Source organism: Protopterus annectens, chromosome 4.part0, assembly GCF_019279795.1.
Source record: "Protopterus annectens isolate FY-2018-M chromosome 4.part0, PAN1.0, whole genome shotgun sequence".
Lineage (NCBI taxonomy): Eukaryota > Metazoa > Chordata > Ceratodontiformes > Protopteridae > Protopterus > Protopterus annectens.
In genome coordinates, this window is record NC_056733.1 from 976,082 (window position 1) to 997,492 (window position 21,411).

At 41.0% G+C, this 21,411-nt stretch overlaps 1 protein-coding gene across 1 annotated transcript in view; it reads right to left on the minus strand.

Annotated features, from left to right (window-relative positions):
• UTP6 (UTP6 small subunit processome component) overlaps positions 1-21,411 on the minus strand; it is a 1,596,914-nt gene that overhangs the window by 327,939 nt on the left and 1,247,564 nt on the right. Inside the window, exons 13-14 of the mRNA XM_044068038.1 lie at positions 6,324-6,401; positions 6,033-6,212 (exon numbers count right to left, since the gene is read on the minus strand). Of these exons, the coding sequence (XP_043923973.1) occupies positions 6,033-6,212; positions 6,324-6,401 (258 nt within the window). The remainder of the gene's footprint in view (positions 1-6,032; positions 6,213-6,323; positions 6,402-21,411) is intronic.

Genomic DNA, 21,411 nt, shown 5'->3' on the forward strand with positions numbered 1-21,411 from the left:
GAAATGTTGTTGTGCACATTCTTCATCATTCTGATGAAGGAAGTACTCCAAAACATTTATGCGCCTTTTTAATAAACATATTTATTTACTTCAGCTTCAGTGTTTCTGTACGTTAAGCATGTTTTTTTTTACACTGCATTAGTTGTATTTACTTAGCATGAGAAATGTTTAGTGCTATGCAATACTTAAATTACAGCTGGTTTAATGTTTTGATTTTCATGTTAATAACTGCTTTTTTATCAGCCAATGACATTAAAGTTAGAAAGGTCTTACTATGTATAGGCAAATTCAGATCATGTGTCCCAGCTCTAAAGAACAATTTTCTTAGTTACAACCATTTGTTCCCCTAATACTTCTGACTTAGTACTCTAAGGGAATTTTTACAATCTACCAATTCATGATGCTCCCCAAAAAATCTCCTCAGTTACCTTTCTCTTCTCCATCACACCTCCAAGCATTTGTCATCTACCTGAAAAAAAATTCTCTGAAATCCCATGCATACGCTTCAAAGTAAAAATCCTACACCTTTGAGACCTTTATTGCATACTTGGGAGCCATACAGATTTCCTCCTATTGTTCCTTTGTAAATTGGTTTTCCAGTCTCTCTTCCCAATGTTTTCTATCCTCCTCCCACTGATTCTTATAATTATCATGCAGTATTTTTTAAGTCCTACTAATTATCCCTGAAGAGGAAGAAATAACCAATCAAATTAAGTTAAAGCAAGTTCAACTGGAAAATATGGATTTATCTGAAGCCCACCTGAATAGGTTGGAAACTTTGAAGTTTAATTTAAAAACCTATGATAGCAAACAACGACAACAGAAAACACAAAAGTTATCCAGAGATATTACCGATTTTAAGAAAGGCAGGATATTTGAATGCCTACAGAGTACAGGGTACGTGTTAACAACCATCAATCAAGAAACCCTATACAAAATAACAGTAATATGGCAAGGGGTTGTTTCACCATTTCATATAGACAACAGTTATTCTAACCTTCTGCTCAACAGAGATGTAGGAAATCAGCACATAGTTTCTGATAATAGTGATTCAATACCAACTGCTATCCTTGATGATGGTGAAAGGGCCTCAACTTCTACAACAAGGACTAGACCAAAGGCCAGTGCACAACATGCACTCATCACACAGAATCTACTGTTTTTTCTAACAGAAACCTGGCAACAACAACCCAGAATGTACAGTCAAGAGAGAAAGAGAAAGAAGATAATCTAAGCCATCATCTGGAGTTAGTAGTGAATTTATCAAAGTTAACTGAGTGATGAGCAGATGTATCTACTGAATAGGGGGCTTGCCTTTATTCCCTCCATTTCATCTGATCTAAGTGCGTTTGCATTAGACATGAAATATTTTGGAAGAAATGCAACCTTAAAAAATATTTTTGGTAATCAACCTAGATCAGTAAGTGATACCATTAGAAAGCCTAGTACTTTTGTGCCTGTTAATCACCCTACAGTTGATCTGTTTGTAAAACTTTGTGTTAACGATGTTGAAAAACTTAGGACAAATAATAATAATAGCACACTACGACATCACAACATTACTAAAAAGGAAAAAGAAGCACTCCTCACACTACAAACTAACCAAGAAATTGTGCTGAAACCTTTAGACAAGGGAGGAGCCATAGTGATAATGGATGCCCAATGGTATCGAGGTGCTATGGATTCTATGTTAAGTGATGAGCTGGCATATATGAAAATAAGCAAACTCAAAGTGGAGCAAAGAATCTCCAAATTGTGAGAAGAGCTATATGATATGTTGATGCATAGGAATTTGAGTGAAGAACTTTTCAATTTTTTTTTTCAATGCATCTATTCCAAGCATACCTTCCATAGGAGGTTTACCCAAGATCCATAAGGATGTCATCAACATCCCACTATGACTCATAGTGGCTGGTCGAGGTTGGATCACGGAACCCCTATGTTGAAAAAGAATTAAGAACATTACTAGTTAACATTCCAATTCCTCCTTAAGGATACTGCCAATTTCTTGAACCAATCAGGTCTGGCTGCAGACAAACTAACAGAACATATGGATCTTACCCTTGTTACCTTGGACATACGAAGTCTTTTTACTTCAATTCCAAATGACTATGGCATCGAGTCCATCAAAAATTTCTGTCAAAGGATGACACAATATTGATCTTGATCTCATTTGTGTTTTGTTAGATCTAATCCTAGAAAATAACATAATTTTCTGTGGGAGACGATACTTATTGGCAGCGTTGGGGTGTTGCCATGGGCACACCATGCTCCAATAGTTATTTTAATCTTGTCCTCTCAGAATGGGAGAACAAATTTGTATTGAATGCCATGAATCCTTGGTATTCTAATGTCGTTTACTATGGTTGTTCCGTTGATGTTTTATTCTATAGCAAGGTGATTGTGGTCAAATACAAAATTTTGTGAATTACCTCAATGAGACCACCAACTTCCTAGTGTTCACACATCAGATTTCTAAGGACAGTATTAGCTTCCTTGATGTGAGGATATTTTTCGATTCTAAAGGAAAGATTGGTGCAACAATACATAGGAAACAGACACGGAAGAATCACTATCTTCATAAGACCAGTTTACATCCCAGACACATCTTTAAAAATCATGGCGAATGAGGTAACCAGAATTTTCTCAATTATGGAATGAAATGAAAATGAACTTTCAAAGTCACCAGGAAGACCCATTCATGTATCCTAACCTTTGGTGGTCATCCAAAAGACAGGGTTGGGGGGAAACAAATCCCATCCCGAACTAGTTACTGACAATCACTTTCCAATATCAGTGCCTCAGACAAAATGAGAGTACGGCTTAATGTTGTAGCAACAGTAGATTTAACACTCTTTCTATTTAACTAATAGTCAAATGCCTATCGTTGAGCATAGGTCTCAGTGGTACAACAGCATTTAGACCAGGTGGTTTATCAGCAGTTAAGATTGATAATCCATTTTACTTAATTTTTTACCATGAGATTCACTATATCACCTTGCTTTTATGTTATGATGGGTATTTTGAATTCCTTTAAACTTGTAAGTATGCGTGGGGAATTGTACTGTATGCTCAGCAAGGGCATTCTTGGTATCTTTATTACAGATGTCACACAGCTGTCTTAAAATCCTATTCTTAAACTTCTGATCGGTCTTCCCCACGTAGTAAGAATCACATTGTTGGCATGTGGCAAGATAAACGAGATGCTGAGTGTTGCAATCAACATGGCACGAAAAGGTGTACTCGGAACCTTTTACAGGATGTGTAACTTGATTGGCAGTATCAATGCTATTGCACACTGAACATTTATTACAGCAAAATATTCCCTTTTTCTTTATCACATTGGTGGGTGGGTGACCATCTTTCTGGCATAATAGGCGTTTGATGTTTTTCTTATTTTTGAAGGTAAATCTCGGTGTTTCTCCAACTATGTCACAAATATTTATATCCTGCGCCAAAATGGGCCAATATTTCTTAATAATATCACACACTTGAGTGTTATCATTAGCAAAATTAAGATCATACTTAGTCTTGATTCATTGACATTGGTATTAACAGGAAAACTGTTGCTATCATTTGGTTTGTTAAGAAAATGGGGATAACCCTTGGTTCTTCTGACTTCATTGAGTCTATCTGCATCAACTGTGGACATCATTAATGGAATAATCTCTATTCAATAAGTTGAACTCTAGGTACTTGACCTCATTTTCATAGTCGTGATCCTCAGTACATATTATCCCTTTCTTAACAGCTTTGATTCTAGGCTTAACTACAAACTCTACTGGAGATGCTCTTTCACTTAGCACTCCCGTTATCCCTTTCTCTTTGCCTATACTCTGAATATCAATCCCTGGTAAGGAAGGCAGTCACTAACCTGCAGTCCAAACTACTGCTTGGATTCATCTCACTGCACAATACCTTGGTTCCATTGCCAGTTTTCTCCAGCATATTCCAGCCCTCTCCTACCAAATTTCTAAAGCTGCTTGCAGTCAACCCTATTGGCAAAATCTCCTTTCTCCACTCCTGTGCTCACTTAGTTATTAGAATACTACCTGCAAATTTATGAATGTAATATTCTATATGGATGTTGTTTATCTCCTTAAGAATACCGGTGCTGTATTTGTTGATCTACAACAAACCTTTGAAACAGTAAAACATTCAAGACTTCTACACAAGTCACAGCAATGTAATTTCTCACTGGAAGTAGTTAGTTCAAAGGTTACTTAGCTAATAGGCTTTTTATAACCTCAGAAAAAAACACAACACTTCCTGGTAAACAATATACACATATATTTCAAGTCTCTGTGCTAGGACCTCTTCTGTTTTCCCAATTCATTACTGATATCACCAGGGTACTCACAACTTTAAACTGTCTTTTGTATGCAATGGCATCAAAATTGCTACAGCAGGAAAATCTGCTAAAGAGATTAACGCCTCTTTACAAAAATAACCTTATACTACTATGACTGGTTACATAATAATAAGCTATGCTTAAAATACACAGAAATTATCTGTGATGTCATTAGGTACACCCCACATACTAGCAAAAGCTTCATCAATCTCTCTTACTAATACTACGTCAGTACTTACTATTGTAGAATAGGTCTAACTACTGATCAGAACCTTTCCTGTCAAATACATGTGCAATGTTAACCACAAAAAGTTCTCAGTCAGCTAAAACTGACATAACAGACTTAGCCACTGATGTCCTACTACCTATAACATTCAAAGGTTTATTAATCTCACACCAAACATTGTCCATTGCTGTATTAATAAGGCTAAATCGTTTGGTTACCAGGTACTGCTACAGCCTCATTCCTTTTGATTTATTTTAGCCTTCAGCCTCTTAAATGACAGCTACTGCCCACCACTTAAAAAACAAACTAATATGTATCAGTCCTAACTCACTCAGAAACCCCTCAAGTGCAATCTTACATAAATTCTCTATTACTGTAACATGTTGTGAACAGTCCTTCAGTAAAATTGCTCCTGTAATGTGTAGTACTTTTCCCTAACAGCTAAGGGGTATAAATCAACTCAATACATTCAAGAAATTACTATGTATTTACTGGAAGCAAGTAGGTACGACTGTTTTGCTAAGCCTCCATAAGTAACTGCAAAGACTACTGTCATTAATTTGCCTTCCCTAGTCATTAGAGAATTCCATATGTATATATTCAGCTAACAAACCCGGTAAACAAATATTAAATAAATAAAAGGAATAATAAATAAAAATACTAATTTGAATGAGTGTGTCTGCATGTATTTAACAAACTATTAATACAAACTACACCTCTCAACATCTTAGAGCAAAAAATCTGGGCAAACCATAAAATAATGGGGGGACAGCTTTTAAATATTCTTCTTACAAACTTAGAAAGTTGACAAAATAACAGGTTTTGGATTAGCATCAATTTTCTGAAGGATGTGGAGTCAAACTTGAATGTTTGTCATTATTTCATGACTCCAATCCTCGGCTATTTGCCAGACAGGGACAGATATTAGGGGGAACACATCGAAAATATGAGGCAGAAATCTGGACATTCTGTGAAAACCTGTACAGTTGAGAGGTATGATACAAACAAGATAGACCTTTGAAATTTCTGTTAAATTGAGAATCACCCGATTTAATGTTACTTCTAACACTTATGCTTGCTAAGGCTGTTTTTTGCATGACCAATATAGAACATATGATACCTGCTCTTGAGTGATGCATATCTGTTAGTCTAACACAACTTAAACCCCATCTACAATATACTTACTCTACTATACTGTGTCACATTTATTTACATAAAATGTATAAAGTCCTTTATAATTAGAATACATCTAGTCTTAGTAATCATAATTCTACAAATTCTCACCACTGTTTCCATACTTCTACCCTCAATACCAAACAGTTCAGTGGCAGCTGCGCCTAAAAATAAATTTTGCTGTGACGAGTGAAAGAAGACTGACAGCACACAATTGCAAACATTTCACTTCTAGCACATTCCTCTGTAAGGCAAACAAACATTAACCGCTCATCAAATCACCTTTGGGCCAATACTTCTGAATGCCTCTTCAAATAGCAGATCAACATCTGGGCTCTTCAATTCCATTAAGGTCTGTAGGCTGCTCTGCCACATGTCTGAAGACTGGCTGAAATACCTGGTCGCCACAACAGCAATCTCCTTGGCTTTGTCTGTCAAGCCGAGGCTCAACAAAAGTTGGAGCTGACGGTAAAAAAACAAAAACAAAAGTGGAAATAAACAACGTCAAGGAAATAGTCTCTATTATTCACAACTATCAGGAAAAGAAACCTGGTCGATATGTGTGGTTCTTACCCATTGCTTATACATATCCTGTGACTGAAGCTTGGATTCATGGGCTCTGTGAAATACTGCCAAAAGTCTTTCTTGTCTCTGAGAAAGGCAAAATAAGAACAGAAACCTTTTTAGTGATCTACACGGTACTGATGAAAAAAATAGCAATTAAAGTGCCGACATTCTTTTCTCAGCTCACTTCAGTAGAAGCAAGTTTCTGGGTGCACATAAAAATCTGACAACAATCATTTAAACTTTGTTGCTTCAAAAACTTAAGGAAGTGTCATCTCATGGCAGTGATTAAAGATGAATGATCATTCTACCATTGATCATAGCTCTTGTCTTCAAAGCAGAGTTACTGGAAAAATCAAGGGGCTCAATGTCTGTGTTTTCCCAGGGAAAAGGGTAAGGAACTTACAACACTATTCTATTTCTAAAGTAAAAAAAAAAATGCTTAGCTCTACTATGATTTCATTTTTAAAAGTCCAACTTTGTCACCTTTCCAGGGCTCATTTAAGTCTAAGTTATGCTTTGAAATGTATTTTTTATAGAAAATTATTACTTTAAATAAACTAAAGTATCACATTCATATTTACCTGTGGTTAGAAGTGGGCTGTATTTAAAAAAATAATGCACTATTTAATGGAACCTACTGAAATATGGGTATTCAGTACAAAAAAAGTGCTGAACATTTGTTTATACATTTTTAACTGTCTAAGTTCATAGGTAGGTACTAGGCTATCGGCCCCAGGCCTATATAAGCCTAGCCAAAAAGGTTCCCTGGCTTTCGCCACCCAAGAAAATTATTTTCCTGTGGCCTTGTCAAGCAGTGCTGCAGAAGTGATCCCAAGGGTGAATTTTCGATTTCCCATCCAGTCGTCAAGATTTTTCTTAAAGAGGGCCAATGAGGAGCTTTGCTTGACATGAATGGGTAGTTTGTTCCAGAGTATGGGAAGTCTCTGGGACAGGAATCTATCCCTCCAGCATTTTCTGTTTATTGTGGTGACAAAGTTTGGGTCCCTGGAGCATGTGGTTCAGAGAGACTGGGATTTCTTTAAGTGTAACATGTCCAACAGCTATGGGTTTGACATAGCTTTGTATGTTATGCAGAGATAGCTTCTGAGTAAGGGGACATGCAACGGAGTAGAGATGACGTTTTTTGAAACGGTCTGGGTATGGCATCTGTTTGAGGCCGGTAATCTTCATGGTGAGGAATTTCTGTGACCTTTCCAATTGTTGTAGGTGTCTTGTGAGATACATGCCAAATGTGGCACTGTACTCTACAATGGGTCTGATGAGGGATGAGTAGAGAGGAACAATGACCTCCTTTTTTCTAGAGGAAAACCCTTTTGTGATGAGGTGCGCGATGTAGAAGGATTTCCTGACTACTGTGGTGATGTGGTTATCAAAGGAGACACTACTGTCCATCTGCGTCCCGAGGTCTCTTATCCCACTTTCAGTGTTTAGTGAGCTACCGCCTATATGGTAGTTCATGGGTACGGAGTTTTCCCCAAAGGGGATGACAATCACTTCTGGCATTAAGCTCGAGTCCATGACTTTGACACCAAGCATCTGTCTCTGTGAGGCCCTTCTGTAGAATGTCTACATCAATAGGTGATTCTATTATGGCTCCCAGTTTGCAGTCATCTGCGAACTTTGTAAGTCAAAGACCTTCTGTGTTGGCCTGCACTTCAGAGAAGTAAATGGCGTACAGGGGAGGACCCAGGACCGAACCCTACCCTGCGGTACTCCACTCATCACTGGTCTGAAGTCAGACTTGGAGTCGGCTACTTTTATTGTGTAGGTTCCCTCAGTGAGCCAGTTGGCCACCCATCTTGTGACATAGGGATTTATGCCCAGTTTAGTGAGTTTATCTATAATTCCAGAGTGGGGGATGGTATCGAAAGCCTTGTCGAGGCCAAGATAGACTGTGTGCACTACCATGCCCTCACCTACAGCTCTAGTGACTGCTTCAAAGAAGTCAATCAGGTTTAGTAGAGATGACCTACCTTTTACAAACCCAAACTGTGTGGGGTCCAGGGTTTGGAGGTTACCTATTTATCTTTGTTTCTAAGCTCCAAGACGATATGTTCCATGGCCTTGCAGACCAGGCTCGTCAGGCTAATGGGGCGGTAGTTTCTGGGGTCCGTAGTGGCACCCCATTTGTGGAGTGGGATAACCGTCGCTGTGCACCATTCATTAGGCACGTAGCCCGAGATGAGGCTATGATTGAACATGGCACTTAGGTGGGGTGCCAGTTCGTTCTGTAGTTCGTGCAGTACAAAGCCTGGAATGTTGTCTGGTCCCATGGATGCTGTGTTCTTGGCTTTGGAGAGTGCGGTCTTTACTTGTTCATCCATGATTACAGGGGCTTTGCATTCTTCCGGTATTAAGATGGGTCCTTTGGAGGGTGAGAGGGTGGCAAAGTTAGCACTGAACCTATCTGCCAGGATGTTGGCAATATCGGTTGGTTCTGAATATTTAGTGCCATTGTGCTGTAGCTCAGAGCAGATCTGAGTGTTGCCATTGAGATTCTTGACATAGCTATAGAATGCTTTGTGGCTGTCTTTGGAATCAGTGGCGATTTTATTTTCATAACTGGCTTTGGAGGATTTTATGAGGGATCTCGGCTTCTTGCTGAGGCTGACCAGGGAGTTCCTCCAATCTTGGGATGATACTCTTTTTTGCAACAGCTTCTTCCTTCTGTTGTAGAGTTTGTTTATGGCAGGGGACCACCACATTGGTTGGAGGATAACGTCTTGGTTCTGTTGAGGATGGCACAAACCATGCACTCATGTATGTGCTTATACAGTGCATTTGTGTAAGATTCAGCAGTCATACCTCTATTTTCCATCTGCACGGGTGTCGTGAAGTTTGACACTTATGTTTTAAAAAGCATGAGGTTGGCTTTGGAGTAGTTTTTGATGGTGGTTTCCTTAATGGGGGTGGGATATGGATGTCTAGGGTGATTAGCTTGTGGTCGGGCCTGACCAGCGAGGAGCTGACCTCTGACGTGGAACAACGGTTACCCATATTGGTAATGACCACGACCAGGATACTGTTGCCCCTGGTGGGGGTGTGGACAAGCTGATCCAAGGTACTGGAATTTATGAATTCCAGAAAACGTTGAGCGAATGAGTTGGTACATGAGTAGTTTTCCCAGTTAATGGTAGGGTAGTTGAAATCACCCATAATTAAGGTATTGGGTTGTACCTTAATATCTTCTAGAATCTTAAGAAATGAAGAGTGGGAATCCTGGGTCATGGTGGGGAATCTGTACCAAGCTACAACCTGGACTGCAGTCTTGCCCAGTGTTAGTTGCACTTGGATAATTTTGGATGCATTATGTTGAGCAGCTAGCCTGGAGGTGTGGATATCCTTACTGAATATGGACATGCATCAGCCTTTAGTGTTATGGTCCAGGTTAGGTGGCCGAAAGGTGTGGTATGAATTAATGCAGGGGTGCCTCTCTGGAGCCTTGAACCAGGTCTCTCTCACTGCACAGATGTCGATGTTCCCCATTTTAAGGAATGCATCCAGTGAGTGCATTTTGTAGTATTACCCTCAGAGTTTGCTTGCTTGTACCTGTTATGGTGTTGAATTTAGCATTTCAACCTTGCCTAAAAAAGGCACTATAAGGGTGGCAAGAGTCTTAGCCAATATCCGGAATCCCAGGGGCGACAGGTGCAGGCCATATATGGCAAAGCATCGTGGTCTGTCGATCATGTCGTCCCAGGCAAACAGATACTGTATCCCTTAGAATAACACCAGAAGCTTAGCCAATTGCTGAAGTCAATCATTTTGTCCTTGTACTGTGGTATAATTCTGGGCGATGGCAGGATTCTACTCAGGGCTAGGGTCATACCTGCCTAGGCTACAAGATCCGAGAGCGCCTCCATGTCTCTTTTCATGTAGTCCAGGAAGGTACATCTCAGGTCATTCACACCAACATGGACAATGACATAGTAGTATTTGTACTTGTTGTGGAGTGACCTGAGTGTGTGCGTTATGTGGCAGATCCTGGCACCCAACAGGCAACTGACATTAACTTTCTCCTTGTTCAGCCTGGTGAATGGGACATCAGTGTGCCTGGCTACAGAGTAACGTATGACTAGTATGTTGGGTACGTTGTTTTGCCTTATGGGCGGAGGCTGAGTGGCAGACCTATTTTGTGTCATTTGGGTAGTGTTGAGGGTGGTGGTTGTCTGCATTTCAGCTTGGGAGGTCTCTATTGCTTGGGCAGATTTTTATTGAGAGTCTCCATGAATGTGGGTGTGTGCTTTGTGTTTCTATGTGTGGGTTTTGGTAGTGTGGGTCTTGAAGGACTATGTCTTGAGTGTGGTGTGGTGCAGGTGTTAACCTTCTCCTCTTCACTGTCTAGTCCAGTCTTGGCTGGAGAGAGCTTGGATTTCAGTTTGGCTATATAAGTGCATCTCTCACTGATTGCAGTGTTGGGTGGTAGGAGGACAGGGCTGTCGGTGTACATGAGGCAATTGCTATGATGCCCAGATTCATCAGGTAGACAGCAGAAAACACCGGGAGATGACCATTGGAGAAGCCTGGATAGGTGCTTATTCATTTAAGTACTAAGAACCGTTTTCCTCTTGACAAGTGAGGAAAGTCAACTGCTGTAGTAATTTGTAGTTCATTTAGTGCTTACAATGAGTTCTGAGCAACTGCTGAGCACAAGAAAACAGTTTTGAGTGCTGAAACTAAACAAACTGGCTAGTTCTAGATAAAACTAGCTAGTTTTAGCACCAATCTCAAGAACAGAAGCAGGCCACAGCCTGTATGGTGATCCACAGTCTTGTCCCAGATTGTGCAAGGGTCTGCATGCTTGTAGCCTTTTTTTGGGAGATGCCTCGAATAAGAAACCTGACCAGTCAGGTATGTTAAGCACAGACACTCACTCTCCAACCAGAAAGAGTCAAGAATAAATGCACTCTGCTCCTACTCTCACCAGGATCAGAATATAAGCACGGATTGTAAGTTGTCACCTATAAGGCAGTTATTAAGCTTTCTGGTGATCAGCAGTCTCCAGGAAATAATGTAACTGCACTCCTTCTCTCACCAGGAGAAAACAGAAGCACTAATCCCAAGATGACTACCGAGAAGCAGAATGTGGGCTCTACAATAACTGGTGGTCTTGCAATAGATGCTTAAAGGTAAGATGAAAAAAATGTTTTCTCCTAAACACTGCAGTATGCACTAGAGGAGTTAGACATGACAGTAAGTAACAAAGTTTTACCTGGCTAAAAGTTAAGTTTTAGTGGAGAGTCACTATTTTTAAAACAGCAAGACAGACTGAAAGAGGGTGGTCACTTTTGTATTCTGGTGCAATGGTCAACGGATTCTTTTCAAGTATGACTAGGGCCAGCTGGCAGCTGAAGTTGCAAAAGTAACAGAACAGCGCTTATTCCCCACCTTTCCTGTAACTTGTCTAGTCCAGGTACAGATCTGCTGTATCCAGGACTGTTTGCAAGCTTCTGAGCCCCCCAAGCCTTTCTGTGTTGGAGGGAAGCCTTCTAGCTTATCAGTGGGAGTGGTAAGTACTAGGTAGCCTATCTACCACAAGAGGAGTGGGTGTTGGCCCAGAAATTGTAGTTTACTGACCATTTGGGCAGTTTTTCCATCTCTTTCAATTTTCTGGTTTAAAAGCCCACATCTGCGCTCGTTTCCCACCTTTCCTTTAACCAATCTAGTCCAGACCCAGATTTGCTGTATCTAGGACTGTTTGTAAACTTCCGAGCAGTGCCAAAGTCTGCTCTTCAATTTTTCCCTTACATCTGCTAGTTCTCTCCTTCTGCACTTTTACTAGCTTGTTAGTTTAGCACTTTACCAGACTTCTTGTAGCAATTATTGTAGTATACAAAAGTGCTACCAGCACTAAATGTTCTACAAGGAAACAGCTCCAGTACTTATTAATGCCCACTCCTCCAGGCATGTCTAAAGGTCAGGTACTTGTGCTTTCGCCTACTAACCTGGTGAAATTGGGCATCCTGAGGCAATGTGGCAACTGCCTCATGTAGACTGACAACCCTTCTCCTCTTACCCCCCCAACACTCAGACATGTGAGAGATGCATTTATATATCCAAATTGGAAGCCACACACTGTCCAGCCAAGACGGGAATAGCTGGTCAAGAGGAGAAGGTCAACACTTGCACCACATCACATGGAACACATAGCCCACCAGAACACACACCAGCATTGCCTTCACATAAAAACACAAATCACACACCCATCTTCGCAGAGGCTCTCAAAAAAATCTAACCAAACAGCAGACACCTCCAAGGCAGAAATGCACTTGACCACCACACCACTACACAACACTAATCACGAGACACACAACTCTCCTAAACATTGTGCCACTCAACCAAAGCTCCTGAGGCAAAACAGCATGCCCAACACACTAGTCATAGATGACTCGATAGTAAGGCACACTGATGTCCCACTCACTAAGTTGACTAAGGAGAAAGTAACAGTCAGCTGCTTGTCAGGTGCCAGGAGCCAGGATCCGACGCACGCACTCACGTCCCTCAGCAACAGGTACAAATATGACTCTGTCATTGTACATGTGGGTGTGAATGACCTGAGACGTAACTCCCTGGATTACATGAAAAGAGACATGGAGGAGCTCTCGGATTATGTAGCCCAGGCGGGTATGACCCTAGCCCTTGAGCAGCATCCCACCATCACCCAGAATGATACGACAGTACAAGCAGAAAATGACTGATTTCAAGAATTGGCTAAGTTTCTGGTGTCATTCTAAGGGGATCCAGTATGTCTATGCCTGGGATGACATGATTGACAGACCTCGATGCTTTGCCAGAGATGGCCTGCATCTGTCACCCCCTGAGCTTACGGATACTGGCCAAAGCTCTTGCCACCCCTATACTGCCTTTTTTAGGCAGTGTTCCAAAGACGAAATTACCACCATAACAGTTACAAACAAATGCAATTTGAGGGTCATGTTGCTCAATGCTAGAAGTCTAAATCTCAAAATGCACTCACTCAAAGTACTCCTTAAAATGGAGAACATCGACATTTGTGCTGTAACAAGGACCTGGTTCAAAAAGCACCCCTGCTCTACTAGGCTACAACTCACTCCACACCTTTCGGCCCCAGAACTTGGACCGAAGCTCCAAAGGTGGTGGTGTTTCCATATTCATAAAGGATGCGCACACCTCCAGACTGGTAGCCCAACATAATGCATCTGAGATACTTCAGGTGCAACTAACATTGGGTAAGACAGCGATTCAGGTCATAGCCTGCTATAGGTCCCCAACCATGTCCCAAGAGTCCCACTCCACATTCCTAAGCACCACTGAGAATATTAGGGTCCAACCCAACACTCTCATACTGGGCGACTTCAACTACCCCTCCATTAACTGGGAAAACTATTCATGTACCAATACACTTGCCCAATGCTTTCTGGAATTCATTAATTTCAATGCCCTGGACCAGCTCATTCTTACCCCCACTAGAGGTAGCAACATCCTTGACCTAGTCATTGCTAACATGGGCGACCTTCGCTCTACACCAACAGTCAACTCCTCCCTGGTTAGATCCGATCAAAAGCTAATCACCTTGGAAATCCGCATCCCTCCCACCCCCCAACAAGGGTAACCACCATGAAAAACTTCTCCAAAGCTAACTTTGGGCTCCTAGAAACAGAGGTGGCTAACTTCACGGCACCCATGCAAATGGAGAATAGTTGCATGACTACCAAATCATAAACCAATGCACTGTATGAACGTGTACACAAATGCATGGATCTCGGCATACCCAATAGAACTAAGACACTTTCCTCAAAAAAAGGAAGCCAATCTGGTGGTACCCTGCCATACACAAACTCTATAACAGGAGGAGGAAACTGATGCGGAATAAGGTGTAGTCCCAAGACTGGAAAAACTCCCTTATCAGCCTCAACAAAAGGTTGAGATCCCTCATCAAATCCTCTAAAGCTAGCTATGAAAACAGAATTGCAGCAGATAGTAAAGACAACCACAAGGCCTTCTATAGTTATGTAAAGAATCTCCATGGCAATACCCAGATTTGCTCTGAGCTACTGCACAATGGTACCTCCTATACCGAGCCAACAGATATTGCAAATATACTGGCGGACAGATTCAGTGCTAACTTTACCCCCCTCCCCTCCAAAGGACCAATCACAATACCAGTAGATTATCAGGCACCCAGTATTACTGCTGCACAGGTTAAAACAGCACTGTCCAAGGCCAAGAATACAGCTTCTATGGGACCTGAAAGTATCCCTAGCTGTGTTCTACATGAACTACAGAGTGAACTGGCACCTCACCTGTGTGCCCTGCTCAATCACAGCCTCACCTCAGGCTTTGTCCCTACCGAATGGCGCACTGCTAATCATCCCTCTCCACAAAGGAGGAGCGACTACAGACCCCGGGATCTACTGCCCTATTAGCCTGACGAGTCTGATATGGAAAGCTATGGAACGCATCATCATGGACCTAATAAACAAGGATATAGGGAATCTCCAAACTCTGGATCCTACACAGTTTGGTTTTGTGAAGGGTAGATCATGCCTGCTCAACTTGGTCGACTTCTTTGAGTCAGTCACCAGAGCTGTGGATGAAGGTAAGGTGGTTCATACGAGCCTACCTTGATCTGGCCAAGGTCTTTCATACCATTCCCCATTCAGGAATCATAGAAAAACTTACTAAACTAGGCATCAACCCCTACATCACTAGGTGGGTTGCAAACTGGCTCACAGATGGAACCCACAGTGTGAAAGTAGCTGACTCCAAGTCAGACTGCTGACCAGTCACGAGTGGAGTCCCACAGGGTTCGATCCTGGGTCCTCTCCTGTTTGGTATCCACTTCTCTGAAGCCCAGGCCAACATGAAGGGAATCTGGGCTGACAAAGTTAGCAGATGACTGCAAGTTGGGAGCTATTATTAACTCCCCAAGTAATGCTGACATCCTGCAAAAAGCCCTCAATGAGACGAATGACTGGTGTCAGAGCCATGGCCTTAAACTCAATGTCAAAAACTGTGTCTTCATCCCCTTTGGGAAAAACCCGGTTCCCTTGAATTACCACACTGATGGCAGTCCACTGAACACAGAAGGCGTTAAAAGAGAACTTGGAACACAGGTTGTCAGCAACCTCTCTTAAGACCACCATGTTGCCACTGTGGTCAGAAAGTCCTTCTATGTGGCACATCGCATTACAAAGGGTTTTGTATCCAGGAAGGAAGAGGTCATTGTCTCCCTCTACTCTTCCCTCATTAGGCCAATAATCAAGTACAATGCCCTATTTGGCATATACCTCACTAGACACCCGCAACAACTGAAGAGGCCGCAAAAGTACCTCACAAAGAGGATCCTAGGCCTTACACACTCCTATATGGACATACTCAAAAAACTCCAACTATTCTCTGTCGCATATCGCCTACTTAGAGGCGATCACTGCTTGACTTACAAAGCCATGTCTGACCCAGCTCTGTTAGAAATGCTACATCTAAAGAAATCCCAATTGCTCAGCACCACACGCTCCAGAGACCACAACCTCATTACCACAATCAACAGAACATGCTGGAGGGACAGGTACATAACCCAGAGACTGTTCATGCTATGGAAGAGACTTCCCATACACATCAAGCAGAGCACCTCGCTGGCCCTCTTCAAGAGAAATCTTGATGAGTAGATGGGAAATAGAAAATTCACACCGGGGATCACTCCAGTGGCTCTACTCGACAAAGGCACTAGGAACGAAGGTTGGGTGGTATGATGCCAGGGTAATCCTATGGGCTAGGCTTGTAAAAGCTCCAGGGCCATTAGCCTAGTACACACCTATGAACCAAAAAATACATTAACAGAAAGATACATTAGTCACACTACATGCAAAAAGAAAATTTGTTGCAATACATATTAATGAGAAACAAAATCACTATGGAAAAATATAGTCACTGAAATGAAATGGGATACAGAAGATTAGGTGAAGGTAGTCGGGAGGCATATTTACTGAGAGAGTCAGGAAAAGGGGAGAGAGAAGGTAGGGTGAAGTAAAAGAAAAAGTGGTAAATATAAAGGAGTATGAGTGAGCTGTTACAAGTAAGAAAAACTTGAATGTAGGTAGGAGAAAAAACTAGGGAGTATAGATTAAACGTTGATCAAAGTTTGTCATTGATGTAAAAGTGGAAAACGTAATTGTGTACAACTACGGTGTGGCTGGATTAGCCATAATGGTCAAAACAATGATATTAAAAAAAGTCTTTGGTGAGTTTTTTTTTTTTTTTTTATAGCTTTCCTAAATTCTATGATGGTAATTCCTGACCTGATATCCTATCCTGGGGCATCCTGTTGCAATGTTCTACTGCTGGTTAGGTGAATGCTCTCCCAGCGATGGCTACAGTATAAAGTTGTCTAACAAGGAGATAAGAATGGGACTTCTGCAAAAAAAGATTTTAAATTAGGGGCATGTCAATCACGGAGAAGTTTAAAGGTCAGTATATTTAGAAGCTCTAATGTCTACAAGCAGCCATTTATTGGTTGTTGTTGTTGTGTCTTTTGGCTTTTCCCGATTAGGGGTTGCCACAGTGGAACTCTGGTCCGCTAATGATTGGCAGTAGATTTTTACGTGCCGAGTTGCCGGCCCTGACAAACAACCTTCAACGAAGGTACGCCCATTCATGCATGTCTCCACACAGAAGACGCTCTAGCTGAGAATCGAACAGGACAACGTCTTACTGTGAGGCGACAACGCTACCGCAGCACCACCGCAGCCATTTATTGGTAAGACAGTGATATTCTGTGGGTGTTGTGAGGAGTATACAAGTGTGACACTTTGTTTTCTGTCTTTTGAAGTAGTTTTCAGCTTTGGGGAGAATGTAGTGCAATAAGACTGAGTGCATATTCAAGCACGGGGAGTAGCACTTTAATGGTAACAGCTTGCCGGCCTTCCAATGCATTTACCAGGAGGTTTACGATTTTAAATCTGGTTCTAAATTGTGAGAGGATCCTCTGTGCTGTCTTTCAACACAAATGGAAACAAAGTGAATGATCACATAGAAGGCCAAAATATTTTTAGTTGGTGACATATGGTAATGGCTGGTTGAGGGAGCAATGGGCGTGGAGAGGCTCAGCAGACAAAAGCCATTTATTAGAACCAAATAACACAACTGAGGATGTTTTGGCATTAAGGACATGTTTGTTGGTATACATCCACTTCCACAGCAGCAAAAGTTTAGACGTGTGTGTGTGTGTGATGTGGATGATCTAGTGATGACAATATTATCAGCATATAGTATATTTCGGTGATAGCAGAGGTCTCAGTACAGCCCCTGTGGAATTCCCACAGCTGGCAATAGGTTTGTGCTGCTTGTTTTTGGGTGATGAAGAAAAGGTTATTTGATGCAGGTAGTTGTGGAAAAAAGCTGCATATATCTGAGAAAGGGCAAATTTAAGTAGAATGAATGGTATGGTCTACACTTTCAAGTCCTCATTTAAGGTTAAACACAGTTCTTACTGATTTGCCTTCAGAGTTTTTCTAGACTGTATTACTTGGAATTTTGCTGCAGATATACTGCATTTGGGTCTAAAGCTATGTTGTGTGTCATTTTGTCATGTTGTGTGCAATGTAGCTCAAAATTTGTTTATATAATAGTTTTTCAAAGATCTTAGCTACAGGGTCTAGAATAGCAATTTGTCTATAAACTTCTGCTGTTTTGAGGGACACAGACTTTCATATGGGAACTATTACATCTTTTTTAAAAGAAAGTTAGGGACAGGTTTAGTATGCATTGTGAGGTTAAAAATGTAGGAGTTCTGCTGCAGATATACTGCATTTGGTTCTAAAGTTATGTTTTACGTCAGTTTGTCATGTTGTGCAATGTAGTTCAAAATTTGCTTATATGATAGTTTTTCAAAGATCTTTGTTACAGAGTCTAGAATTGCAATTGGTCTATAATCTTCTACTGTTTTGAGGGACATAGTCTTTCACGTGGGCATTATTACATCTTTTTTACAAAAGTTACACACTTTTAGTGCGTATTGTGAGGTTAAAAAACGCGAGTCAGAGGTACTATCACAGTAAATTACTTCCAATTTTGATCTGGAGTGAGTGTATTATGTAGACTCTTGGGGAGGTTTTGATGCTATTTTATTTCATCTTTATTTTTTTTTTTTAATGATAACTTTAAAATGGAAGTATGGGTGTTCTAGGTAGTTGTCCATTCTAGTTAGTTGTATAATGGTAGATATAGGTGAAGTTGTGATGACGGTGACAAACTGTGTTGTGGTAGGTTGCTTAAGTTTAATACCCATCATGGCTTGTAAAGTAAATGTTATGTGCTCTTTTTAGCTTTAGATATGTTACTGCGTAAAGGGTTTCTGATTGTGTTCCAAAACTATTTTATGCTCTTAAGTTGGAAATCTGGACTTTCCTGCAGTAGTCAGCTTTAGCTGTACTGGTACAAAAGCTTGACTGCTTTCTAAAACTGAAGAAGTGCTGGTGTACATCTGTGCCTTTATGGTCCTATTTCCATGCTTTGTGGGCTGTGTCCCTCTGTTTTATAAGATGAGCTACTTGAGGGTTTAGCTGTGGTATCTCACCATCTTTTAATACTCTGGATTTAGTGGATATACTGTGCAAGTTAAGTTAGAAGTAATAACAGAGCTTGTTCAGGGAATGTGGAGAAACATTGGTGTCCAGTCCAATTTTTTTTTAGCAATCACTGTGTGTGCTGGGGACCACCTGGGTACATATACATTTTCAAGAAAGTTAGTGAAAAAAAAAAGTCTAGTAGTGTAGTTTTATTGGTGAATGGGTACAGCCAGTCCCAGATGTCACTAACTGTATAAGGTTTTTATCTGGTATCACTGTATTTAGTTTTGCTTTCAGAAGGCCCTGGAAGTTTAGGTTACAGTCTTCCACTATTACAAGTTTGTTTCATCCTTGAGGTAACAGTATCCAGTGTGAAGTCAAAATGAGCAAAGGTTGCTGGTGGAGGGATATAAAGTGTTTCTATGTAAATTATGGTGTGACCAGCAAGGAAGTTTGGATTAGTGTCCAGCTGGGATCAAATTCCAAGCTGGCAATGTTCTTAAGAGATGAGGTTATGAGATAAGTAGCTGTCCTTTTACATTAGTGTGTATGCCTCATTCTGGCCTGGATCATGATCTGTTGTCTGCAAATTTAATGCTTTATAACAGAGCCAGATCCAACACTAGGTAACCTAGGAAATTGACTAGAGCCTGCTGGCTTGGGAGAGGGGGGCACACTGGCTGGGGTGCTGCCACAATGTTAACATAATATATATATAAAAAAAAAAATTACATTTCTTCTTGAAGGACACATTCTGTTTGCATCGTAGTGTATCCATGCAGTTTCTCATCTGCATCCTGTACAAGAATTTGGAATGCTCTGCTTTCACATTAGAGAACTTGAACCATGGAATGGAACTACTACAACTGCCTAAAACTGAGAACTAACTACTATGAGAGAGGCAAAAAAAAGGGGTGGGTGGGCGGCTGGTGTGTGTGTGTGTGTGTGTGTGTGTGTGTGTGTGTGTGTGTGTGTGTGTGTGTGTAAAATGCCCTAGTTAAGGATGGCAGGTTAATTAACTTACTCAAGCTCAAACCATGTACCCTGGCTACTGGCGACAACAGCCTGAATACTCTACACCAATTACCAATCAGAGGGCATTTTGAAGGACTTGTAAGATTTGGTGAATTTTCAAGGACTTGTCAGCTTTAAGATAAAAGTAGTTTACTGTTACTTATGCTGTCTGTTTTTAATACGCAACTGTTTTGTTTAGCAAATGCAGTCAGTGTTGGTGCTAAAGAATTAAAAGTATTGTTAGCAGCACAATAGGAAGCATACTTGCCTTTTGTGTAGAAGACTGTGGGTTCTACTCCCACACCATGCAGCTAGATTACTCATACTGCAGTGCACTTTAAGGGGGGTGGGGGTACTGCACTCCTGTGTCCTCCTTTGGATGAGATGCCTAGTAACTATGAACCTGTTGTCGGTTTGCCAGCCACTGTCTACTGCAATACTACCACAGCTTACCAATTTTTTTTAAGTAACATAAGCAATTTATTCTTCAAGGGCAGCAGGCACTGAAAATAGATGAAACAATGAAATGTAAAATTGTTTGCCAACAGCAACTTCTTCATTACTTGCAAATTTCTTTAATGTGTAATTATTCAGATGACATTTACTTCTGCAAAAATTGTGCATCTTGACTGACACTGGTGGAATGTAATGGGTTTGGGTGGCCTTTTATGGTTAAAATGTTCTGAAATGAGTAGTTATGTCATTATTGTTTCATTGCTTACTGAAAAATGTTCAAAACTACAAATCAAACAAGTGGTGTTATTTTTTATTTATTTTATTTATTTAAAAAGAAGTCATGCCTTACCATAACGTTCCATCTGTGTTGTTGATCGTCATCCATTCATCACTGGTGGGTTATCGGTTCCGTCCTTGGAACCAAGACGGCCTTACACTAAGCTTGTGCCAGCCAAAAACTCTTGAGCTAAGCTTTTACCCACAATACCCTTCTCTGTTACCTCAGATCAATTTTGCCCTAACTAGTAAAGCAGAGGCAGTCTCTGAGCAAAAACCTTAATCCAGGAGATGGACCCAAAGTATCCCCCAGGAGCCTCTAGGAGGGGGAAGTAGGGTGGGACGTGATGAATGAACAACAAAAACACAGATGGAACATTATGGTAAGACATAACTTCTTTATCTGATGTTGTTAATCTTCATTCCATTCATCACTGATGGGACAGAGTCCCCAGCTACCTATTGTCGCTCGGGCAACCCTTATGGAAGACCATTCCTGAGTACCACTGAGCGAAAGGAAGCTCTTTCCCTGGAGACCAGATCTGATTTGTAATGAGTGATAAAAGTATGGGGAGTAGCCCATGTAGCTGCTGCACAGATGTCGTCCATGGAAGCTCTAGAGTGGAATGCCACAGAAGTTGCCATTGATCTGGTGGCGTGAGCTCTGATGTTTTGCGGAGCAGACTCTCTCTCTTGGTGATAAATGAAAATTATACAGTCTCTAAGCCATTTAGATAAGGTCACTTTTGAGACTGACTTTCCCATTTTTAAATAAATGATCT